Consider the following 27434-nt stretch of genomic DNA (forward strand, 5'->3'; position numbering starts at 1 on the left):
GGGCCCGTGAGGCGGCTGGCGGTGACGGCAGCGCCCCCCGAAAGGGGGGTTGCTCCCCCCCCCCCCGGCGATGGCCTCTGCGGGCCTGGCCCCCCCCCCAGCGCCCGCCGGGCCCGCTTGGTTAAAGGCCCCCGAGGGCCCCTTTGTCCGCAGGCGGTTCAGCCCCCGGCGTGGAGGAGCCGCTGGTATTTCTCGGGGCTCAGAGTCTCCCGAGGCGAAAACACCTGCTCTTCTTGGTGGTCCGATCCGGGGCTCAGGCTGCGCCGAGCGTTGCTCCGGCGCCCACGCCGCAGGGGTTACCTGGTTTTTGCCTGTCTGCCACAAACTGGAAGTCGTTGATCTGTTAAAGCTCAGCAGGGCAGTTTTCAGGCTGGGTGTAAAAGTGTGCTCCTGCGCGTCGAGCGCGGGATATGGGCTAGCTTAGCCTGCCTGAGCATGGGGAAGGGCAGGGTGCTGCTGGTTGCCCCCGCGAAACTCGGGCTGACGCTGGAGGAGGGGGATCGGCTCGGCTCGGCGCGTCCCGCGGCCTGGGGCAGCAGGCCCCGCGCCCGCGGCCCGCCGCGCGCCCGCTCCTCGCCACGCTGCCGGAGGAACCGGCCTTTCTCSGTGCAGCGTTGTGCCGGCCTAGTGATCTGAGCAGCCTTACCGAGGGATCAGCTCRGCACGTGGCGTGAGATGAGAGAGGGGCCGGTTTTCTCCGTCAGCAAGAAGTTAGTGGGTCAGCTCAGCCATTCTGTCCAGCGACACTCTTCCCCTTCTGAGAGGGGTGAGGATGTCTGAGGTTACCCCAAAGTATTGCGGGGAAAGTATTGCTGAAATGCAGCAATTTGTGTAAGAGGTGTTGTGATGTCATTAAAATGCCTTTTAATTTCCAGAAGGACTTTACAACTCTACTGTTCTTAAACACCATATGCATGTATTAATTCATCGTTAGAAGAATATAACATTCGTATTAAGGATGAATATAGATAAAAGAGAGAAATTAAGAACTAAGACTGAAATTCCATCCATGGATCATAATAGCATGTTTTCTGTTATACTTATTTGAGTGTGTATATGCAAATGAAAACATGAGAGCTTTTTGGATGTTTTAGTATTGGATAGGACTTCAGTTCGAAATATTTTGRTGTTAGTTGTCCTTGCTTTCTTTTTTTTCTAAACCATTAAAAATCTGGGAGTTAGTCAACAGAGCTTTCATCATAAGATGACTTTTACCTTTGCTCTTATCTGCATTTTGGTATTAGAAGAGTCATTTTTTGGTAACTACCACACAGTAATATAGCCACAGCTGATTGTGTGCAGTGTCATGTTAATGCAGGGCTGAAAATCCGTTTGATTTATAGAAATATTTTTAAAATAATAATGTTCATTGAAGGATGCTTATATTCTCACACTTACCTGTAGATGTCAGGAAACCAGCATGCTGATCGCTCCATTCAAAACAGAAATAATGAAGACCAAGGTGATACAGTTGATGCAAAACCAGACAGAAGTGGCAGATTCTCGCTTTTTCTAAAGTAAGTTACGACTTTTGTTATTTTTGTATCATCTATGATATTACCTTATGACAGAACTTTAATGTTCAGTTTGCCACTTACATAGCATCACAGATGGCTCTAGACAGTGAGGTGGTTTTATGTTGTATAGGTTTAATGCATCTGATCTGTACCCTACAGCTGAATAGTCATGAAGCTGCTCTGATTTACGGAGACCTGAAGTATCTCCCAGCCACTTTATTTGGTAGTCAACAGACCATTAAGTTCATTTAGCATCAGCTGTAGCCCCTCATCTTAAACATTGCCCTGTATTAGAGCTCGGAATTAAATATGCCATTAATTATCTGTTTTACTGCATTCAGCTCAGCTAATCTTCTACATATTGGAATCCCCTGCTGACTATTTAAGCTAGTTTAAAGCCTGAATATGCCATCTAGGTTGTAGCACAAAGAAGCTTTATTGAGTCTAGAGATGTAACCTGCTACAGAATAAATTAAAAGCCTTTCATTTTAAAGAGTAAGTAGTCTCACTAAAGCATAATCCTACTTTCATTAAATATATAGGAAACTATAACTATGGCTGCTTGTCTGTGCTCCTAAAAGTGGTAGATAAATGTGATTGAAAATGCGAAAGATGAAAAGTGGACATGTAAAATTTGCTGTAGGATGTGAGAAATTACTATTTCAGGTTATGAATTTCTTGGATTTAAAGAGGTTTTATTAGAGATGTTTATTATAAAGACTATTGTATTTAGTTTTGTTTTTTTATTTTTTAACTGTTAGGCATTCACATTCAAGAGTTCAAGAGAACAATCTAATTCAAAGGAATTGCATAGAGAATAAAATTATATTTCTGTCACTTATAAAAGAATCTAATGAGGGTAGCAAATCTTGGACTAATGCAACTTCACTTCTTTTACAGGAGACTTTTGATGTGCTTCTGGGCAGAATTACTTGACTTTCCCCATTTCTTATGTTCACATTCCTATAAAGTAGTTTTTGATGTGTATGTGTATTAATTTTTGCAAATTTGCATGATACAAAATAGAGAAGATAACATTTATTTCTAATTCTTGCCTAGTGTTTTTCAAATATTTCTTCTAAAACTTATAAAATATGTATTTTAATATCTGAATTGGTCTTTCTTATATGAAGTGATACACTAATACTATTACTAAATTATGCCACTCATAGCTAATTATTCCAGACAAGAATCAGCATTTCTATCACTTTTATTTTAATAAGAAATTGTTCAAATAGCATTCATCTTTTGGGAATGCCTTGAATATACGATTTGAACCATTTTTCTTTAGAAGTAAAAAATCACTCAGACTGAATAAATACAGAAGGAAAAAAAATGAAGTAATTGAGACAATTCAGCATTTTGTAGAAAATCTGAAAAATCTATCAGAGACTTTTGCAGAAAGTGATGATTGTRTAAAGAGGCATGAGCTGGTTGACAGGAAAAGTCTTAAAAATCTAAGCACACTGACAAAGTTTTTGTCTTATTGAAACTAAAACTCCTTGGTCTGGAATAAAACATGGAAGGAATGTGAGAGGATAAAGGAAGAGGGGATATAATAGAGGTCTAAAATCCTGAATGTCAAGGAGATAGAGAACGACTGTTCATTGAACTTTACATAAAAACTCGATGACATCCAATGAAATGTCCACGCAGYAGATTTGAATCAACCAGAAAGATGGGGTTTTTTTACATAGTGCAAAATGCTGACATAGAACTTAGAGCCATAAAATAATGTAGATGTCAAGATTTTAGATGAGTTCAAAAGAGATTAGATGATTTCTTGGAAGGAAAGTCCATTGGGGATATCAATATTAAAATCTTTGGTGCAAGAAGGGTTCTGTGAGAATATGTCCTGCATTCAATTTCTTTCATTGGTTCTCTTAACACTTATTGCTAGCCCCTACTTTTAGTTGGAACCTCTGTAGCTCTGTGTGCTCCACTTTAGTAACATGAAATTAATACTTACAAAAAAGTGTCTAGAAAAATTTAGATAACTATAATTTTTTGGCCCATAGATCTGTTTTAGCAAACCAATGTTTACCAGCTGGGCTGTAGTTTCAAGGAAATCACACAGTGCGTTTCATTTATTATCACTTAAATACTTATGTAGGCTCATAAGAGAGAAGTTGGATTKTTAAATTAGGATGTTAATTTTAATGTTGAAGAGAACAAATCATTGAGAAATTAATTCAGAGCCATGCAGAAAGGACAGCTGTTTCACAACTCCAGTTCATTCTTGTGTCTTCATGACTGGAAATTTATGTAGCAAGAGCAGTAAACGGAAGTAAGTGAAAATCTTTCCTACAGCATGCTTCTCTCCGAGAAGCCTTAGTGAGGAGGCCCCGGGGCTCAAAATGAGCCATGACTTGGGCAACCTCTTCTCTCTGTACCACAGTTCAGGGAATTCTCTTCTGTATGTTTTCTTCTCTTGAAAAAGTAGTAATWCTTGCTTAATTTTGTTGGGTAAAAAGTGTTTGGGAGGAGAAGTGTTTGAAGAATTAAGTTTTGAATTAACATTTGCCTTTGCTTTGTTTGTTTTAGGGTTTTTAAGCCACTAGATGGCAGGCTGGTATCACTTTTGTTTACTACAAAAAAAGCTACTGTGCTGGACAAGTTACATAAAGTTGCAGTGTAACAAAACATTGTGCTTCAGAAAGTAGAAATAGCAGGATTCTGTGGCAAGCCTGAGCACAGCACAGCTGWAAATGTCACGAATAAAAGAAAATTGGGCTGATGATTTGAAATGTGTATTTTAATTCTTTGTGTGATGATTAGAAACAGAGTCATAGAACTTTTCCTTTTCTGTTCTTTATGTGCTCTGTAATATTATTTAAGCAATTATCTTTAAAAATAGTCTCACTTCACCACAGGATTATTTAGTATCTTTATTTAGTGTCTTTTTTCTTTCAATGGGGCATTCCATTGGGAGATAAGAAATATGCTAGCCAGATGTATTTTAGCATCCAGGTAACGTCATGAAATAGAATAAAATTCTGGTTTCATGGCATTAAGGATAGGATTCTCATAATACAGAGTTTTTAAAGGTGTATATCTGAAAATTRCTAATGTTTAGTAGACTAGCATTTGCTATGTCAACAATCATGATTGTGGGCTTCAGTTATGATTAATGCAGTAAAGGATAAGTGTTAGTAGTATCTAGATACCAATTATTTTCTAATTTACTTGTATAGAACCATTTGCCACTTAGTTACTTTTATCCTTTTTCTACTTCAGTCCTGCTATCTGTTTTGCATTCAGTATTCATTTGGAAGCACAAAACAGCATTCAAAACTGTATTTAAAAATTCCTATGAATACCTAGTTATCACTGAACTGAAACTCTTTATACTCCTATAGTGGCTTTAATTCAGAAACATCAAATGAATTGTAATAAAACTTCAGTGAGGCATTTGAGACATTTGTAAGGTACACTGACATATAGTCACAGTGCAAAGCAACAAAATATCTGTGAAGTATTTATTTCTGCCAAGTCAGAGACTCCATTTTAATTAATTTGAAAATCTGCCAGAAAAATCAGTGCGTATCTGGTCTTCTGTATTTCAGTAATTATGATATCTGTCAATTAAATACCTGAGCAAATTAGTATTTAAGTCAAAAAAAATTGCAGCTAAATAGGGCTTTTTTCATATATATGATGTTTATTGAGGTTTTAGAGCCTCAGACTGGGGGAAGTGCAGATGTTAGTGAAGTAGTGTAATTTATCTTCATGACTCATGTCTCAATATAGCCATAATTCTCTAAATGGCCTTAGCTTTCAAAGAAGAAATACGTATTTTTTGACATTCAGCATTAAAATATCCCTTTATGTCCCTGGGTTTTAAACATATTTCCATGAAAATGGATTATCCTKTATAACTCTCATGATGATACTAGGCTGTTAAGTTGGTAGATCACCTAATTAAGTGAGACTTGAATCCCTTCAGGAAAATCCCTGATACAGATTAATAACCAGTTACAATAACCAGACAGCTTTGGCACTGTAACAAGCCTGGAAAATTGTATTTGTGTCAAACTTGCTCTTTTGTTGTTCTTCCATGCTTTTGAAGTTATTTTCCACCCACTTTTGAATGCTAGCAGTTTCTTTTTATCCAGTTTATAGAAAATTATTTCACAGGTAGAACTGGTAGAAGAATAATTTCACAGTGTATGGGTTTTTTCCCCTCACCCAGATTTTTTCCCAGATTTACCCATTTTATATTGTTTGGGCCATTTGGAAACACTGTGCCTGATCTTATAAATGAATTGCTTTATGTGTAGAAAACTTCCTGCTGCTAGCAGCCAGTGCCTGTGAAGCACTGTGTTAATGTCAGCTGTTCCTGCCTTGAAATCAGTRTGTTCAAAGTCAAATGATGCCTTCAGTGATACCTCATCTGTTTCAACATAACTTTTACAGTTCCATAACAGGTTTTCAGCCTCCAAATATTACAGATCTTTTTAAAATAAACATCAGTAAGAAAAGTATCTCTTTATCCTTAGATTAGATAGATCAAAAATAGATAGTTTGCAACAGAAAACAGCTAATGAATGTTTCCTTAACTGAAGTTATGCTCTGGGCTGGAACTCAGAGATCTGAACTGAACTCTTGGTTCAGCCTCAGGTTTCCTTTATGGCTATAAGCACTGCAGGCCTTGATTTTACCCTGTAAAGGAAAAAAAAAATACATACATACATATATACATACATACATATATATATATATATATATAAATAAACTAACTTTGAAGTATCCTGATTTTGATGTTTACTAACTCCAAATCCTGACTTCAAAGTCTAGCACAATATCAAATTAATTTTGTTTGGAGTTTGTGGGTTTTACTTTACATAAGCTAAATACCAGTGTATATTTCTCCTGAAGCACTAAACATGTAATTTCAGAAACAGTAGGTTCAAGCATCTGTAGTTTGTACTGCCAATGTTCATTCCTACAAAGGCATTATGAGAGATTTTAACATAGTATAACAGGTACTTCATTTGCCTTAATCTCTTTTAAGCTAGTTTTGGTTTTGTAGTTTTTGTGAGATCTAGGACCAACTCTTAGGGAATACTGCAGGAGTATTTGAATAACAACTAGTTAAAATTGTGGTCAGTGCTTGTACTTTCCTCTTGGAGACTTGCTGAGTGTAATATATGGGAAATGCCCAAGTACCCTGAACTTGCATCTAGTCTAAAGTGTAAGAAGTCACTAATTTGCAACAAGTGTTTGTTTCCAGTCTCCTTAGAGACTTTCTCATGTGAAGCATAGCAAACATTGAGTTATCCTTGAACTGTATTTGTAGCAATCACAGCTACAAGTCAAGAATCAGAATTCCTTTTCATTGAATTTATTGCAACAAAGGAGATAAATTTCTCAGTGTTGTTCAAAATAGGGAGGAAAGCTATTATACAATATAACTTATTTTAAAGCAACTAACAACAAATTAATCTGAATTTATAATAAATCAAAACTATGTAAGAGTATATGTAAAAGAAACAGTTCTATGAAATAGAGTGCTAAAGGAATTTTGTAAACTGTGTATGATAGTTCAATGTTTTGTTTTTTTWAAAAAAAAAAAGTTCATTGTGTAAATATTGTGGTGATGATGGATAAGGTTCTGAGAGAAGAAAGAAAAATGTATTAAAAGTTTGCTATCTCACCTCCCACCTTAAGATCTGCTGTATTTTCCTACAGTCTTGTGCTGGGGCAGTGTAGAATCAGTGATAGGAGTGTGTTTTCTGCTTGTCAGCAAAGGTAGATCAGGCCTGCATGACCTCAGCTTGCAGGGCGATAGCTATGGAGGGTTGAATAGCCCCACAGAAAAGTCCAGCGTGACCCACTGCTGACACAGGCAAATCTTTGGGCCTGAACACAGAGCATCCTGTTTCACTCTCCAATGTAGCCCTGAGCATGGTGGGCTCCTAGCATTGGTAAAGAAGATTACACTTGCTCTTGAACACAAAGTGAAGCTATTTTCAGATGCAGTGTGGAGTGCCATTTGATGATGAGCCAAGGTACTGTAGAATGTGCTGTATTTCCGTCCTTCTATGCCGCCTTTTTGAAGTCTATGAATGAATATCCTAAAAGAGTTTAGCTTATATCAAGCTAATTATAACTCTGTTGGCATTTTGCAATTGCTAATCCTAGCCAGAATGTTTCCTAAGAAATAGGTTTTTTTTTTGAGTTTTTGCTTTATTTTGAGTTATTTTCCGTGCTGTCCATAAAGAAAAATACCAGCTAATTGTTGTTAGTACCTGTAATAGATAAGAGGAGTTTTCCCTTTTATTTTAGGGCATAAATGGGAATTGCTGAGGTACACTCTACTACCTAGGATAGGATCCCGCAAGATTTCAATTTCCAGAATCCCTGTGGAAAGCATGTATGTGCAGGTTTTGTAGAAATGAGCAGAAAGCCTTTCAGCAAGCGATAGTATGCATTATCTTTTATTTGTAAAACTTTACCTTTTGAATGTTATTTGAATACTATGTTGCATAACACACTGTGAGTCTTGCACCGCAGATATCATGCAGAAAATAAATAGAGAGTTGAGAATCTAGAGCTTACTCTGTTTTGGTCCTCTTAACTGCACGAGTTATACGCAAAATTGTTGTGTAGGCTGTAAATCAGTCTTACGATGTCACCCTGCCTGGCTTCCCCCCCCCCCCCATGTTAACTGTGGACACAATGTTAGACATAACAAGCTGTTTCCAATAACTTTTTTGTAAAATAAAGCTGCCTGAGCACTACTGTGCTTCATCTGTTCCATTTATATGTAATGAATAAAATTGCAGCCACAATTCAGGCCACAGTGTGTAGTTCAGAAGGACAGGAAGACATATTTAGATATAACTAACAAAATTCCAAAAGTGTATCTATAATAAACAAAGTATGTCAGAAGTTATACTCTTAGGACTTACCTTTTCAAATAGCTCCGCTGCTCCTACTATCTGGCACATTTCCAGCTGGGGCAGTTGTTCCAGACAGCATTCTCTGTCTTCTGAGCTCCTGGCAAAGATTCTCGTGCCTAATTGAGGAAGGATCTGAATATAAAAGGAGGCAAGAAAGCTGGAACAGAAATTCAGATTCTGAAAAATGCCCTATAGTGAGGAATTTAAAATGTAATTATTTACTTTCTCTAAGTAAAAGTAAAAGGTGATTTGATTGTAGTATACAAGTATATATGTGAAGGAGGAGATTAGGAGAAGGGAAGCATTTTTCTAATTAAATTCTAATCTAATTCATAAGCTTTCACTGTGTTGTTGGATCTGTTTATACCAAGTAATTTCTTTCAGGTGGATTTTTAGTAGTGAGGACATCTAACCACTGGAATATTTTATTTAGTACATGGCATCTTAAAAAAAAAAAAAAAAAAAAAAAAAAAAAAAAAAAAAAAAAGAAAGGAAAAAAGAGGGGGGTATAAATATAAAGGATGTTCTGTAGATTAAATGGAAGCTACAATTTGTAGAAATTATTGAATAAGGTTTTGTGGTTCATTTTGTGAAAGATCAAACAAAAAGTACGCTTGCACAAAGATGAGTAAATTGCTGCAGTTTAGCATGTTGCTGATCACTAGTTGGTTTTGTGCACTTCATGGACTGTTGCCATTGCAAAACAAAGTATGTTCTGCTAAGCCATCCTTGTGGTAGATTAGGCCTTATTGCAGTTAAAGCTGATGTATTTTGCATTGTGCTTTCAAATGATGTGGAGCATGCACATAACCATCATTTCAATTCTGCCAAATAGTTGCAACTTGATAAGCTGTGGTATCCTGACTGTTAAACCCAAGGTCCCAGATGTCTTTTAGGCCCTTATATACTTTGGGGAAATACCATATTCTGTGGACTGCAACTCTCTCCATTTTATAGTTGACCTAAAATAATCCTGTGTAAGCATTGAGGGTTTATCTATTCAGGGAGGCCAATATGCAGTAATTGTAAATAGGAATTACAGTATATTAGTGGTTCTGTGCTAAGATCCATTATTAACCTCCATAGTGCACAACTGCCTTTGTCTCAGGCAGTCGTTTCCACCCGGAACATGGCAGTAAGCTACCGACGCGCTCTGGACCTAAAGATTCTACAAAAATGTGATCCGTAAGGATGATATAGTGCATATTAAATTCATTCTCTAGGTTATTGCATACTAAAATCTCTSTTTAAAGAAACCATGAAAGCTGCAATTGCTTTATGAGATAAGTCTGTTTGGGCTCCATTTTATAATGGAAAACTTAGGACTCAAAAATGTGGAATTACTTTCACAAAGTTGTTCAACAACCGTAGCAGCATTCATATTCAGTTCTCTGTCCTGAGCACAACTATATGGCTCTGTGAACAGTACAATGTATCCCTCCCATAGAATTGATCACATATTTTCTTTTTATTAAATAGTTTGTATTTAAAAAAAAATTTTAAAAAGCATAGTTAACATATAATCTTAAATATTTTTATRACTTGTGTTCTGTTGTAGGAGGTGATACAGCATACTGTGAGAAATAGGAAAATGGCAGGATTTCTTTAAAAAATGAAGCATTATAACTTTGAGAATTTTCTGCAAAATCTGTAATAATACTGCTACATAAGTTATAATAAGAACACAAGAAGATTATTAATATGATACTCTTTTATTGAATGAATGAACCCAATCCTGCCTTGAGCAGAGAAATTTATTAATGTTTCCTGAGATCTCTCTCAACCATATTATCTTTCATTCTGTAAAATTTAATCTTGAGTCTTGTTTCCAGCCACCAGACATTTATGTGTTTTTCTTCCAGTGCATTGGGATATAAAAACTAGCCTTTGTTAGTGTGTGATCTGAGAGTCTACTTCCAAAGATGACCTTAATAAATCATAAGATGAATGGCACTTCTAAAAATAAGCTGGGACCTAAATATTTATTATGGCCCTGATCCTGAAAACACATATAAACAGGTTTTGTTTTACTGCGTGGTGAGTCCTGTTGCCTTTAGTAAGCCTGCTGCTAGKAGAGTAGTTGGGTGGGTTTCTGAGGACCTGTGCATTGGGATGGCGCGGTGGTCATTACATTTCATTCCATCCCTTCCCAAAAGGGACTCTCAAGGTTTAGACTCTTGGGCAGAGAGGTGTATGAAGAAGCAGACAATGCCCATGTCACTGAAAAATATAAACCTTAGACTCCAGTATTACCAGTTTGGCATTTTCGCCATTATTTAAAATTTCATTAACACAGAAAACAGGACCACTAAAGGGGTTGGAAATCTAGGACTGCCTGACTGATTTTTATATTTTTGTTATTATTTTGTGTTGTATTGCTTATATTGCATTACTTCTTTCTAAATCACTGCTGACAGTTTTCATGCCTTTTGTGTAAGACCAAAATAAGCCATAGTAAGCARTATAGGTGAAATAATGTCTAGGTGTTTGGGGGAAAATTGTTATGTTCAGTTGTGTAGGACCTCTTTTCTTTTTTCTTCTAAATGAAGAATTTCTATTATATTCAGAAGATTCTGACTTTAATGTGAGAAATTTCTTTTGTTTTCCTTTCTTAATTCTCTGGAGCATATTTAGAAACAGCCTTCTCTGCAAACTGGTTATTTAGTAGTGCTAATCTACCAAAGTCACTRGACATCTCAAAATTGTCAAATAATAGATTTCTGTATGGAAATTGAAAGTATAAAATATTTACTTGAACTTTTTCTTGCATTATTGAAGGCTCATCGTGAAGCAATCATTTGAACTGTTAAGCTGCTTTTCAGTTGATCTCCTAGCACATAATTTAGAAAGTTAGGTAACCTTTGTTAAAAAGGGATTTTGAGAGGCTTTATTTATTTTCTTACTTGATTTACTCTTTCAAGAGAGTAGTTGGTAAGGTGTGGTTGTCTGAAAAGAGATAGAAATCACATCAGCCCTTGTAGTATGCTTCAAGAGAAAAAGTTTGAGAGCCTATAGTCTGTGGTTGGTAGGTGTATTGGGCAGTCGCAGCCCAGGATCTGGAAGCTCTTGCATGCAGACTGCAGGGCTGCAGGAAGGAGCTGCAGCAGGCAGCCAAGCCCCAGCCTCTGCAGGGATGGAAGGAATTACCTTGCAATCAGAGGGGGCCAGGAAGTGTTTGCTGCAACTCAGAAAGTCACTGTGTGAGATGACTAGGATCAGGGACCCACCCTAGAAGGACACAGTGGTAAAAGAGAGAGCTATGCACAAACCTTTAGATTTCTGCCTTGTCTAGCTAGTTCACTTTGAGCTTTCTCTATCTAAAAAAAAAATAATTACTTTAGTTTTCATTCTGTCTTTTTGATATGGAGAGCCTTCTGGTATCCTTTAGGAGCTTGCTATAGGAGCAAATCCTGCTTAAAACCACAGCCAGCTCAGAGTCCCATCACAAAGTTGGAATAGAACATTTAAAATCCTTAAGTGGCTGTTAGATGAGAAATTTTTTGCATACTATCAATAAAAGCCATATTGTATACCTATGGGAGTTCAAAGAATGAGAGTTTTTAAACAATTATTCCCGTTATATTTGTGGGAAAACTAAGAAGTAGAGACATGATTGAATTAACAAGGTCATAAATTGATTCAAAGACAAAGCTGGAAACAGAACTTGGATCTCTCAAAGGCCAACATCTTCTGCAGTGGTTCATGTTAAAGTTTATAGTAGGTTTTACACTGTACTTCAGCATGTAGCCTTCTTAGGCATTTGACCCAGTATTACATCATCAAATACAGTATAATACCATATGAGTATTTGGTATTAACCATATATGTGTGTGTGTATATACACACATATATACACATGCATTTATACATGTATACATATTATATAGCTGTGTTCTTTTGTATGTTTATACATATTATATAAAATATACTGTACTAGTAATAGTCTTTACGATTAGTATTTAGTCCTTATTCCATATAATTTCTATTTTCTGATTATTAAAAGTGAAAGATTATCCATTTTATAAAAGACAGCAAATTCAAAGAGAGACATATTCTCCTTGTCCAGAAATTTTGCTGCTCTACCATCTGATGCAACATTACAGGAAAAGGCAACACGATAATCTGTTATTTGCATGCTGCTCTAAAGCTGCATGTCACTTTACTGAAGTGGATCTGACAAAGAACAAAGAGTCTGCCTTAAAGAATTTAAGATCTGAAAAAGCTCTAGTCAGGTTTAACAAGTATCTTGTGCTTGTTATTGCCAATAGGTTTCAAGAACAAGAAATTCAAAGAGAGGAGAGTGTACAGTAATTACAGGTATACTACATATGATGAAATAAGACTAGGTAAAAGTATTAAAGCTGGCAGGAAAGAAGGTTATGTAGGAGTAAGACCTAGTAATGCATGATCATCACAAAGTGACAGACCTATAAACAGACCATTAATTACTGAGACTAATGTGGAAACATAGAACTACATTTTGAACATTGATTTGTGTAATTTATGAATTGTTTACTGTTTCTTTCTTCTTTTGGAAGAATAATTCCAAATTGGTCTTAAGCAGGTTCAATTTTGTTACACATAACTTAATGCTTTGCGAATTCAAGCRTGATTGAGTTTGCATTTTCATTATGTCCTCTCTATCCTGTAATTACTTGTTAAAAAATTCCCATCTGGGATTTTTCAGCGGGAGAGTAAATAGAGAGCTCGTGATGAGCTGTAGTCACAAATATCATCTATACTATACAGGTAATAGTAGAAAGAACTATATTTTATTAAGAGACAATCATAGAACAATATTAACTGCATAGAAATAAAATCAGCAATATAGGCTACACAAATTTTTTCAGAGATCTTAAAACTAATGTGTTTTCCTGTATGTTTACTGCACAATATGATAGCAGTGGGAAATTTATTCAAATTTTTAAAAGGTCTTCAAACATAAAAGTCATTAGGAGGATATCTCAGTGACTAATCATAGATCATTGCAGGTGTAAGACAGCAGTTCAATTCCACATCATTAAGTGTTTGAAAGTTCTCGTGATTTTTGATGAATTGGCTGAGAGAAGTTGTCCCATACACTCTGTSACTTTATCACTGCTGTCATCTTCTTGCCTGGACTGAACAGAAAGGCTGAAGTCCTGGCTGAAACCAGAATAAAACTGTTCTACAATGCCGAAAGGGATGGGGACTCATGAAAGGATACTGAGGTAATTTGTGTTCTTTAAGAACAGCATGGCTTTTAAGACAGACAAATTTTCTTTTTAACAGAACCCTATTATCAGTCATTAAAAATGATGTATCATTACACATCATATTAAAGAAACATGCTAGAGTAAAAACAATCAAAACATTCTGAAATATTCCTTATCCAGTTAAACTTTTTCGAGTTACTTAGCTTCATATAGCAAGAGTAAGTCAGTCAAGAGAGTTCTCTCACTTTTTTTATGTGTATATTTTAACTAGAAATTAATGTAATCGGTTTAACTCTCTTCTAAATGGTCACTTCCTTAAATTGAATAGTATTTTAATTGTAGGGTTTTTGTTTTRTTTTGTTTTTTTAAACTACTTACATCTTTCAGTATAGCCACAAAAGTCCCTAACTTTTCTGGGAGTGAGAGGGAATATACCTGCTTCCAAAGCCCAGGTATGCCTGTTCTTTTTTGATTAAACCCCTTAACTTCCTCTTAGGAGGAAAGAACAATTGGAGAAAGTTCATGTTTTCAGAAGAGCTCTGTGGTCTGTGGGTTACTATCGGTCTCTTTGTAATCACTGTTAATGTTCGGGTGTAATAAATTAATTGCCGTAAAAGTTTCAACCCTAGAGACTGCATTTTCTTCTTCTTAATGTTCCCTTTTAGCCACTCTTCTCGCTTGAGTGTTTTGCCTGCCTTACGCTGGCTCTGTAGGAAGGAGAGACCCTATCCTTACAGCAGGCCACCTTTTTTAGGGCAAAGGTTTGTTGCAGGTAGTGGCCTTTACACCTTGCCGAAAGCTCAGCACTGCTAGACTGCACAGCTGAGCTCTTCTCATAGTATGCTGTCTTTCCCTGTAATGTTTCCCTGTAAATATTAAGTAATCCTTATGGTGTTCAAGGTGATAAACATATGCAAACTGAAGATCTCCCATGGAAACATATCATGATATACTTGAACTTAAGCAGACAGTTCTCACTGAATTACTTGGCGCCCTGGAGGACTTGTGGATGTGGGCCCAGGAGCTGGGTGTAGCAGGTGAGAGATGTGATAAGAAACTAGAACAACCAAAGAAGCCAACATACTGCACACCTCTTTTTATTCTGTTAAGGTGGAATACTGATATACAGCAGAAGAGGAAAGTGCAGTGAGGTGCCAATAGAAAGGAAGCCAAAGGAGAAGAAATTACTACTGCTAAGAAACTCTGCTTCCAGTAAAATTATCAAGATTTTTATTTTTTTACTGAAAATAACCTTTAAATATCTTTAAATGTTAACAGGGGCATTTTTAGCCATTTAAACTCATAAATCCTGTTATCCTTACATACTGAAATTATAATTTATTCACAGTGGAACAGAAAGTTTATGATATTAGCATGTAGTACTCTAGACAGTCATGATCAGAGTTACTGTTGGTGCAACTGAGTGTATCTCCACTAACTTTGATAGAGTTTTAGCCATTCATGGTGATGAGAAATTTGGCCTTTGGTATTGAAAAGTTCAGTAGCAGAATAATAAATAGTATGGGAAAGCTTAATTTTATATTTGAAATGTGAGAAGTTGATAATAATGATTTTCCCAGGGTTGACACCAATGAAGTGTAGCCTTTATGGAGTTGTGTTCCCAGACATACCCTTGTCAAGCCTAAGGCCTGGATTTAGAGACATAATAAGGATGAAAATGTGCAAGCTATATGAGGGTGCCAGAGTGGAGTTTCAGTTTTGCTAAACTCTTGTCTGAAAGGAGAGAACGTGAAGTATGTGAGAGTACTGACAGGCAGAATATTTCTATTTGAGGAAACGATCAGAGGTGACCACTAGTGGAGTAAAGAATTATGGCACAGTAATAATTATAAGCTTAAGAAATAGGGAACAGTCATAAAATAACTGTGTTGAATCTGGACAAGTTTAATTCAAAGAGAGGGAAATAGAAGGCACTGGATATCAGACAATCAGAAAAACCAGCTAAAAACATTTTATAACACTACATAATAAACCTGTGGAAACCCTCTTCATTTTTTTTATTAGGAGGCTTAGTAAAAACAACATTTATATTAGCATGTGCCCAGTTTAAATGTTAGAAAATAAAAATTTATCTGTAAAGCTTTGTACTTTGAGTCACAGACCAGTTTCTCACTGGCAAGAAATTTCTTTTAAGGACTTGACTGTTATGTACTGATTATATTATTGCTCATTATTACTAGCAGTAGTTTTAGCTGCTTTAAGCCATAGGATAGAACCTTAAACTGTCAGTTCAATCAAGTCGGGCAGTTCCTATATTGTGCTATTTTGGTGCAGAGAACAGAACCTTCAAAAACCGATTTCTGTATGGACTGCAGACCTAAAATACGTATATATCACAACTTTGCTTCCTTAGTCATTCAGTTTGGACAGGTACCAGAAGTTTTCTGGAACTCTTTTGTTGGCTACCAGTAARTAAATTGTAGGCGTAAACCTACGGTAAATGTGGCTGCTTAGTAGCTGATTAGCCTGTTCCGCTTGGAAGGAATCCTTAGAACAAAATCACATTATGATCTGAAAAAGAGATGAAGAGGATAGACTCCTGAGTGCAGTAGCCGTACTGCTGAGGCTGACCGTAACATTTAATATTGTACAGCATATATTCTGGCCTGCTTTGGGGAATACCAGCAGTTGTTGCATCCCTTAAAATCTGGATGTTTCTTCAGGGATGAGTACACACAATTGAGGTCAGAAGTGAAGTGGTTTCGGAGGAGAAGCTGCATGGCTACATTATTACACTGCTTAACTCAGCTCATACTTTGTCAGGTTTCTTGAGCAGTAAGATGTCTGCATGACCTCTGAACTACAATTAGCTTGCCTTCAGCCTTTTAGAAAAGAAGAGAGGGTAAACGTGGTATTGTACCATTGATGTAGATCTGTTCTGAGAATTTAGAACTGTTCCTGGGTTGGATATTAACAGAAATTTGTATAAAAACCCCTTAAAAATATCCCGTGRTGTGTTGCAACCACTGTTAGTCATAGAGCTTGTTCAGGAAGTTAGTGAAGCCAGCAAAAGCCTATAGAAGCTTGAATCCAATATGAACGGAGAAAATTAGCTTCTTCATTGACCGGAGTTGTCATATGTTGTTTTAAAATTCCTTTTTCTCTCTCTCTTTTTTTTCTTTTCTTTTTCTTTTTTTTTTTTTTTCGCTTGAGATCCGTCTAGTGATACAGGACCAGAGGGATTTTTAAGTTAAAATAAGAACCCAAGATCTCTTTGAAAGTCAGATGTAATATTAACATCATATGGCTATGGATAATTCTTTAAAATGGTTAAAGTCTTTTCTTGAGGCAAAGCGTACTTAATTATTGCTCCCAGAGCACTCTGAAGCAGTATGTGAGGAAGATACCAATACTTCCTATTTGCTAGCAGAAACAGTACTTCCCAAGTATCTGATAAAATCATAGAATCAGTAAGGTTGGCAGGGACCTCTGGAGATCATCTAGTCCAACCTCACTGCTCAGCAGGGTCACCTAGCGCATGGTAGACAGGGTTGCATCCAGGCGGGCCTTGAAGATCTCCAGAGAAGGAGACTCCACAACCTCTCTGGGCAACCTGGTCCAGTGCTCCCTCACTCTCRCAGGGAAGAAATTCCCCCTCCCATTTAGGCAGAACTTCCTGTATTTCAATTTCTGCCCACTACCTCTTGTCCTGTCACATGGGACAACTGAAAAAGAGTTTTTCCCCATCCCCTTGACATCCTCCCTTCAGGTACTTATACACATTGATCAGATCCCCCCTCAGTCTTCTCTTCCCCAGGCTGAAGAGGCCCAGCTCTCGCAGCTGTTCCTCGTAGGGCAGRTGYTCCAGCCCTCTSAGCATCTTTGTAGCCCTACACTGGACTCTCTCCAGTAGCTCCATGTCTCTCTTGTCCTGGGGAGCCCAGAACTGGACACAGTACTTGAGATGAGGCCTCGCTAGGGCTGASTAGAGGGGCAGGATCACCTCCCTCGACCTGCTGGCAACACTCTTCCTAATGCAGCCCAGGAGACCATTGGCTTTCTTGGCCACAAGGGCACATTGCTGGCTCATGGTCAACTTGTCATCCACCAGCACTCCCAGGTCTTTCTCTGCAGAGCTGCTCTCCAGCAGGTCAGCCCCCAGCTTGTACTGGTGCCGAGGGTTGTTTTTCCCTAGGTGCAGGACCCTGCACTTGCCCTTGTTGAACCTCAGGAGGTTCCTCTCCGCCCAACTCTCCAGCCTGTCCAGGTCTCCCTGAATGGCAGCACAGCCCTCTGGTGTGTCAGCCACTCCTCCCAGCTTGGTATCATCGGCAAACTTGCTGAGGAGGCACTCTGTCCCCTCATCCAGGTCATTGATGAAAAAGTTGAATAGGATGGGACCCATTCAAAACCTTATTTTGAATTCTGTATGAGAAGAGATAGTATAGTTGGATGTAAAAGAGTACAGAGAAGGCCTGCCAGGTGCCACTGTTTAATTTGACCTTTTATAATACAGCATGAGTTTACTCAAGAGTAGAGGAGATTCTTTTAAAAATGAATTGCAGTAGCATATAAAAATGAGGAATAATCTAGAGAAGGTTTTTTAGGGTTTCCAATTTGTTTTTTTCCTCAGTAATTGAAAAAGAGGACACTTAGAGCTGCAGACAGCAATTGTTAATTTTGGAAGATAACTTTTCCTATGCAACATATAAATCAGTTGGCTGCAATCTCATGTCTACAGACTATATTTGAAGCAAATGGTTTAGTAATTCTCCAGAAAGGCTTAGATGTCAGTGAGAATAGTGAAAGTGCTTAAACTGAGATTACGGGGAAAAAAACAAATTTTGTTTAARAACAAACTATATGCAGTTATTTGTGCTGAGAGAAGGGGTTTTGTTTTCCTCTAAGACATTGGCAATAAATACTCTTGGAAGCAGGGTGTTGTTCTGCCCTTTCTTGATTGTTGTTTTTAATCATGCCTTCTCCAAAACTTGTTTATATTTCTGGGATTGAATCAGACCCTTTTTAGTGTCTCACTGGCTTCAGTTCTGTTTAAGGAGATCTTACCAACATCAGAAGTCATCTGCTTGGACCAAAAAGTCCATTCTAAAAGCAAGCACTAAAGTATCACCAAGTTCCTCATACTTGCACTGAAGATGTGTTAAATGATGAATCGTATTGACTGTAATTGCCTTGGTTGCTTAATACTTCATTTACAATAAGTTGGTGAGTAAGGTCTGTGCTATCCTTCTGCATCTCTTTGTAATCCTATTTAAGACACCCTCATATAGGAGAAAGGTCAGTACACGGTCATGTTAATGGAGAGTATTTTTCTTTTCTCTTTTCTTTTCTTTTTTCTTTTCTTTTCTTTTCTTTGATACTGATGATTACACCAAAATATATTTAGCTTTTGCATAGCTTCTGACTGTTTATTGGCAGACCAAGTTAACACATGACCTATTCACATATGTAAGATTTGTAAGTAGAAATTGTCGTGTGCTCATTACCTTCAGAGAATTTAGAGATATTGATGATTTAATAAACAAATCCTATCAAGTCATTGGGTAAATTGTGTATCTTCTTGCTCTGCTTGGAATCACTACTAAGAAAGCCCTATCTGTTCTTCCATAAACTGTTTGTAGTAAAAGCAAAAAACCACTTAAGTCCAGGACCATAGTTTGCAAAGGTTCCTGCCAGCCTGACCTAAATTTTAGGCCATTTGTTTCATCCATGAGATTCAGGATGAGATCTTCATATACTGCTCTTGGCTGCTGTTCACTCTAGGGTGGTTTTACCATCATCAGAATCCAATAGCGTACAGTAATTGCTGCATGAAAATTTCAGGATTCCACAGAAGAGTTATTATCTTTACATCTCTATCTGAAATACAAAGGAATATAAATATCAAAAAAAAAARAAGAAGAATTAGGTAGGGCAGCCTTAATGGTGTGAATTAAGATAAGGAGCCACAGTGTGTGTGACTAGCCACTAACAGTGTTTTCATTTGGTTCACGTAGAAAAAAGAAGAATGGAGAAGAAGAGCAGCCAAAGTTCACTCTCAGTAATCAGTACCGAATTGTTACACCCACATTCCAGTATAATATGGACTACAAGAAAGTTGGCAAATGTATTATTATAAACAACAAAAATTTTGAGGAAAAAACAGGTAACTTTTTTTCCTTTGATGATACTCATTACAAATTTTAGAGGTTTTACTCTTTCATTAATTAACAAGGCTGTAATTTCTTAAACAGGTAATTTTAATGAATATATTTTTCTTATTTAGAAAATAGTTGTTGCTACAAAGTACCCTTTCTTTAACACTTATGCTAGAGCAGCTCTTAGCATCTCCTTTGGTGTTTAAAACACTCCTTGTGGGTGTTTTAAAGAGCAAAGTCTATCAACTTCAAAATAAACCTTTGCCCTAAGTTTAAGGTTATGTTGTTAAAATTTGAACTTTGTCATCAGCAGCCCATGTTATAATTTCTCTKTCCCTGAGCTACAGATAAAAGACACTGCTGTGCTCTATTCACACTCCTGAGATAGCTGAATTTAACTTTCCAACTGAGCATGGTTTTGAAGCAGACAGATAATATATGTGTTATAGTCAACTTTATAGGTCTTTGCTATATCATAATGCCCTTTTTTGTACACACTGTACAAAGACACTAAATGAGCTGTTTACTCCAAAAAATTAACATAAGTTTCTTTTATGTGGGCATCACAGTGGCATTTCTTATCTATAGAAAGATACCTGAGGATAGGAGACTTAAGTTCATTTTTATGTGGAACTGTTAACTGTGGGGCTTTTTGCTTCAATTTCATATTTTTGGTAGGGATTTTAAGGGTAATATTATGAATATTTGTTTTTTTTTTAACAATGCTCAGCATTCTTTAAACTTGTTATTCTTGCAATGCCTTATACATATGTTATATCGCATAGCCAAGAGATAGGGCCACAGAGGTCCCATGGTGCAAGATGCTGGGGATATAGCAGCACATTTCAGGACAAGATGCATATCATCATTGAACCTTGCCTTTTTTGCATTAAACTGAATCTCTCTAGTTGCTCTGAATGCACAGGTTATTTGAGGAAGTTACTAAAGGATTGTTTTAAAATCATGTCACCATGACATTGTCAATAAATTGTAAACCTAAAAAGTTACCTATGAATACGTGAAATGTTTTAATTGTTTTGTGTGCAGTCAACTGTATTATTTGTTTTCTGGCAGGAATGGGCACACGCAATGGCACTGATAAAGATGCTGGAGATCTAGCTAAGAGTTTTAGAAACTTAGGTTTTGAGGTTTGCACATACAATGATCGAAGCCGTGATGATATGGAAAAATTACTGAAACGAGGTAATAATTTAGAATCATGGAATAATATAGGTTGCAAAGGACGTCTATAGGTCATCTAGTCCACCCCCCTGCTTAGAGCAGGTCAAATTAGAGCAGGTTGCTTAGACCCCTGTAAATGCAATTTTCTATGTAGAAGAATTYGGTTTCTGAATTAATTAGGCTTAATTTCCCATCTCTTCCTTCAACATCAGTTCATATATGTGTAGTTTTTTATTATATTAAATTGAAGAGTGTGGTCCATCCTGCCTACTTCAGTGGGCTAAACTGAGTCAAGCAAAGAGCAAAGTTCATGTATTTAACATACTCATTGTGTTAGTGAAAAGGGGCTTGTGTCATCTTCATTTACTCTTTTTTAATTCTTTCCCTTAGAGACCCAGAGTAAATTTGGTTTTTGAAAAATATGTTTGCTGATTGTATTTTGTATTTAAAATGTTGCTTTCTTTGGGCTAAGAAGTTTTTGATTTGTAGTTGCTGAAGAGGATCACAGTGATGCTGCTTGTTTTGCCTGTATTCTTCTAAGCCACGGGGAAGAAGGCCTTATCTACGGCACGGATGGACCTATGGCAATCAAGAGTCTGACTGCTCTCTTCAGAGGAGACAAATGTAAAAGCCTCATAGGCAAACCCAAATTATTTTTCATTCAGGTAATAGCCCTAAGGTAAATATAATATAATGTATCACTAATGCAGTGGGGAAAACATATTATGTTGTTTGTTGGTTCTAGAAGGGCCCTGTAAGTTAATTTATTGCATTTTGCTAAGTATTAGGTGAAAAAAAATGTATTGGGAGAAGTTGACTGTGGCTGACTTGTTTATTTTTAAAAGGTAATTTATATGCAAGATTCATATATATAAAGAACATGCTGTCATTGTAATTTTTTCCATTCATTTTTTTTGTACATGGATTCTCTTTGTTGTTGGCAATATATCAAGTTCAGGGAAGAAAGATAATCTCCCTCTGTGTGCAAACAGAGCTGAGGACAGTGTGTGAATATCAGTAGAAAGAAAGATGTCTAGATCTTTGAACTAAGGCTGTCTCTACAAATGACTGCATTCTACTAAAATAATTTTTTTTCTCTCTTTGAGTAACCTGAAAATTGATATCATATTATTACATTAGCATGTGAATAATAGTGTATTACTTAAGCTTTTTAAAGACAGCTTTTCCAAGCAGTATGGACTGAAATACCATGGGTCTGAATTCCCTTTTTCATCATAGTGTTCTGTACATATGGGAATTGGAGCAGGCATGTGGTTTTCCTTAGTTGTTCCATCAATTAATCCTCATACTTCTAAAGTGATGTTTCTTTGGTTATAAGTTTGTAATGGGTTCAGTGTTGCTTTAAAAATTATCTTCTAAAAGGCAACTAACTCAACAGACTGCCCAGCAGACTACTGTAGCAGCTGTCAGTCAAAACTACTGTTCAAGGACTGAAACTTAGCAGCTTGGTCTATGGTTCCTCTGCATAGTTTAGCTAAACTACATGACTAAGAGGAAAATAGAAATAAGAGAGAAATGGAAAATGCTACACATAATAAATCTCTTTCTTTCCATGGTGTTAGAAATGCAGTATACTTGAAATATACTGCTATGGCAATGAATGTCAGGAACCAAAGACAATATGTAGCCCACTATAAAGAATATGTCCAGAATTTACATTGCATAAGTTGTTAGGTAATAACTGCGTGCTGAGGACAACTCTAGATTAGTAAAATTGCACATAGTTTTAAGTGTACTAGCCAACTTTAACTAATGCTGATTTGGCACCTTGATAATCCTCTGAGRTCCAGCGCCTGCAAGACCACTACTTCCTTTTGCTATACAGGAGAAACCATATATTGAAAATAGATAAGCTAGTCATGGCCAGGCATGGTTCTCGAACATTATCACTAAACAACTTAAATGACTTCAAGTATTACTTTTCTAATTCAGGCAAAGTACTGCTTAAAGCTGTGTCAATTAAAAAATGTTAACAACCACTTCTTTATGAAACACCTCATTTCTCCTTATTAAATAAGTTCTCTTTGTCTTCTCTACTGCTTCAGGCATGCCGAGGCTCTGAATTTGATGAAGGGATACAGACTGACTCTGGACCTGCAAATGACACTCTGGAAACAGATGCCAATCCTAGATACAAAATCCCAGTAGAAGCAGATTTTCTGTTTGCATATTCTACAGTGCCAGGTAAATAAATTATTTTTTTAAAAAGTGAGGGGAGTTGTTGGGGGAGAAAGCCTAACAATTTGGAGTCATTTTAACTTGCAGTATTTGTATGTGTGAATTAGACATGCATTTTTACACTTAAATTTCAGCTTGTAGGTATGTATAAGTAAATAAAAAAAGAAGTAAAGTTATTCTCTATGAAGAACTTTTTCAAACTTTTTTAAAATTTCTTTTCTCTTACTATTTTTATTTTGGGAAAATACAAATAGACGTGCCATACTGGCTTTCACTACTGTTCAGAATTTGAATGTGCTGTGGTTACCACCCTTCATTCTTCTAATGAGAACTCAAAATCTAAGGAAAATATTCCAACTATAGTGCTATGGAGTTAACAGTACAGGAATGCTTGTCCAAATAGCAGTAACTTTGTATAAAGTATATAGTTAACATAGAGAGTGTGAAGCTGAGTATGACAGCTGTCATCAGAATGGAAATAAGTTATCTTAAATACTTGTTGAAGATTACTTGATTAAAAAACATGATCTGATGTAACTCCTTAATTATAGAGTAGACAGAGTTTGGAAATAGATTATTAATCTGTTTGATTAGAGTAATTAGTATAGCTGGAAAAAGTAGCCACTCATATCTTCAGTTTTTAATTGACAGTTTCCAATTGTAATTGTTCTGATGAAACATGTTATTTTTGCATAACTTACTGTGTCTGTACCTTACCTGTAACAGTTGCAGCATGACTACCATTAGTATTACAGACTAACCTTCATTGATGATATTTTGTACATTAGTGGACAAATTTGGCAGGGGAGAAGGCACAGACATTACAGAAGGCAGATGCAGTGCTGCTGTTTCGGGAATCCTGTCCTTCTAAGGCCCAGTTTAGTGAATAGACTGAATGTGAGTTGAAGGCCGGAAGAGGAAAGGCTACAGCACAGTTTATTCCTAGAAAGRAAAAGCATGTAATCTTGCATTTTCCCAAATGCAAGAATATAGCAAGGTACTTCAATATTGTGAGGATCAGAGAGCTAAGAATACACAATATTATCTGCTTTAATGAATTAGACTATGTTATACAAATGATGAGAATTAAACCTTCCATTCGTGCGCAGTTACTCCTTCACCYGGAACCTTTCACATAAATTCCACCTCTATGCCATTCCACTTTTCAGCACCTGATAACATGAAAAAAGAGGAAAAACAACCCCCCCTGTACTTTCTTCTCTTTTTCCTCTAAGGTTATTATTCCTGGAGGAATCCTGGAAGAGGCTCTTGGTTTGTGCAGTCTCTATGCTCTGTTCTAAATGAGCATGGAAAACAACTTGAGATCATGCAGATCCTCACACGCGTCAACTACGTGGTGGCCACAAATTTTGAGTCACAGTCTGATGATCCACGCTTCAGTGAGAAGAAGCAGATTCCCTGTGTGGTCTCTATGCTCACTAAGGAACTTTACTTCTGAATACATATTTTAATGCATCCGATGGCATGAGATCAGGGTATGCCATTGGGAGGAGGTTTGATAATAAACTGGTGTAACACATTTTTTAATAAAAGAAATGTAATTATACTGACTTTTTATATTGTATAAACTGAAATTTCTGAAGGATGGGTGATATGCAGGATTTTAATGATGAAACAAATGCTGTGGGCCAGCCATAYAGGTAACACTAGTTACTGTGCCTTGATTTCCCTTAGTGTGACTATCTTGATTTACAGGTGCTGAAGATGTATATCTCCATGCCTATAAGCAAAGAAAGCTTCCAAAATTACACCTATCTTCCATTTACTTCATACACTCAAGAGATGCTGTGAACTTTTCTTTTGTAATGTTCAACTGTTATGTTGCATTATGTGTTTTTGGATTATTGTCTCCCTACCACTCAAAAATTTCCATCTAATTTTGTTCATATTTTGGTTGCTGATTTTTCCTTTTAGTCTTGCATTGCTCTTGGTGCTTCACCACTATAAAGTGGAAACCTTTCAGTATTTGTTGCTTCATAGGCTGAGTASAATAAGAGATGTAATTGTTAGAACCAATGTTATCAGCTGCTAGGAGGAAAGACAGGGAGATCATCAACAGGATCAGAGTGAGATTAAACGAAATTATCTTGATAGTTTTTGCTGTTCAGTTTTCACATTCACTAAACACTGATCTTGCATATGCTAGTATTGGAAAAGCAGAGAACCTTTCTCTCTAGAGGACAAAAATAAGTCGAAACATGAAACTAAAAAAGTTGGCAATTCCTTTCTAGTTTGACAATGGAGTTATGTTGTTTTATTTCATGGAGGGTTTTTGGATTGTTTGTTTTAAGCTTAGGAACTATTTGATCTATTTCTCCATCTTGGGGAAAGAGTGAGAGATTGAGATTCAGATAGCTAACCGATAAAGGTTATTCCTTTTGACTAAATGATTGTTCATATATTCTACCTACCACTAAAATGGGGGTGGGCCTAGTGTAATGCTTGCTTGGGGGTGTTTGGGGGAGAAAAGAGGGGAAGTCTGTCTCTAAATCTGAAGAAATTAAACAATCTCAGAAAACAGATTGTAAAATGAAAGAAGCAGTCATGAGACTCCATCTTTTCTTTCACTAAATTACTGGTTCATGGAACAGTGACTTTCTTGGAAATTTCCGAAGAGCATCATATTAGGGGAATATTTAGTGACAAGCTGAATTTGTAGCTATTTAAGAGTGTTTCTTAGTCTAATATGCTCAGTTCCCTTTTGTGAGCATTATTAGTGAAGACAATTTGATTACTCTGTGTTTTATTTGAAAGTCAATTTACTTAGCTCTGATTTTAGCATAAGGTAGATATGTAAAAAATCAATATTTGTAGATGGTTGAGCTGAATTTCATATAAATGTAACAAATAGAAAAATCAAAATGAAAATCTGTAAAACTTTGCAAACTAACTGGAGGAATCCTTATTAAAATACTGTAATAAAGAATTTTTCTTTGTAAATGACAGTTAAATGATAGAACAGCCTAAAACTGTGGTGTTGCAGTTTTTCTACTTGGGAAAAAAAATGTGCTTGATGATTCAGAAATTTTGAATGAACAGAGTTAATGATTAGCTTTTGTTCTAAAACTTTAAATTTGAATCTTGAATTGCTAGAATTGTGTGTCTCAGTAGTAAATGTATGTTTATGTTTAATTTCTGTTTAGGAGGAATTTGCCAAGACTGGAAGTACTTACTTGAATAGAAAGCAGAAATGCCTTTCTGGCTATGCCTTGTCTTGATTTTGTATTTCGGAGATATGTTACTGATACTGCATTCCTACTCTTTATATTCTCTTTAGAGTTGGTAGCTAGCTCAAAAAGCAAATTAATGATTTGGTTAAACTAATAAATAAGCAGATAGTCATCCTTTTTCCAATTAATTGTACTCTACACTTTTATGAAATTCTCTAAGAAAATAGGTGCTTAGTAGTTAATGTTACCACATCTTTAAGTTTAGTTTSCTACCAGTATTGTGATATAGTGAAGCATATATTTTTTCAGAAGTCAAATTTACAACTGTGTGAATCCAATAAATGACTGTTTTGTAGGAAACTTGAGCATAACACCAGTAAAACCTTTCTAAAAAAATTTTTACGAGTATCTGCCTGTTTAACACTTAATCTGGTAAAGCGAAAACAAACCAAAATACATCTCAAAACCTTTCTCAACAGAGATTACAGATGGTCTTCAGCACCTTTGTCAAGACAAGATTTCCAGTCTCACTTGAAAAGTCGTTTAGAAGAATAAGCTGGCATTTGATGACTTGGACTAGGCAGGCCGGATGCTCTCTTAAAGTAGAATTATTGAAAGGATTTTGATGGAACTGTCCTGATTTACAGGTGACATGGTGTCTGTCTGAGAAGAAAGGCTATCTAGTAGTGTTACTTGGCGCTCTTCAGTGCTTTAATGTGGCAGACAAATAGGCAAAGGAGAGCAACTTTTAACTGTGAGTTACAGTAGTATGGAAAGAGAGAGAGAAAGGCATCGTTCCTTGTGTTGGGACTTGTGTATCTGCTAGATAGAGCATTGCTTTACATCATGTCTAAAAAGTATTGTTAATATTACTCAAGAATAAAACTTCCCACCAGCTGACATCACATCATGTAAAGTGATATGTTTACATCCTGATGGCTGTGATAGCCAAATAGTCATAAGGAGGCAGTTTAGAGTAAGGAGACCTTATCCTCTGACTTGCACAAGACCAAACAGCTGAATAGTGACTTACGTGAGGTAGGGCATTTTAGCCTATTTTCAGTTCAAATTTATAATTATTTTCTTTCTAAAAGCAATTCCCTTGATATTTGCAGGCTTAGTTGAA

The 27434-nt window shown here is 36.6% G+C and overlaps 1 protein-coding gene across 1 annotated transcript; it reads left to right on the forward strand.

The window, feature by feature from the left end:
- Positions 1 to 1370: 1370 nt before the first annotated feature.
- On the forward strand, positions 1371 to 26972 carry CASP7 (caspase 7). Its single transcript, XM_085319119.1, has 6 exons — positions 1371 to 1517; positions 19596 to 19744; positions 20811 to 20939; positions 21408 to 21583; positions 22985 to 23123; positions 24353 to 26972. The coding sequence occupies exons 1-6, from the start codon at positions 1405 to 1407 to the stop codon at positions 24574 to 24576; spliced, it is 930 nt and encodes a 309-aa protein (XP_085175245.1). The 5' UTR covers positions 1371 to 1404; the 3' UTR covers positions 24577 to 26972.
- Positions 26973 to 27434: the final 462 nt, after the last annotated feature.

The sequence above is a fragment of the Rhea americana genome, unplaced genomic scaffold (genome assembly GCF_003343005.1).
Source record: "Rhea americana isolate MKP2758 unplaced genomic scaffold, rheAme1 scaffold_57, whole genome shotgun sequence".
In the NCBI taxonomy this organism is placed as follows: Eukaryota; Metazoa; Chordata; class Aves; order Rheiformes; family Rheidae; genus Rhea; species Rhea americana.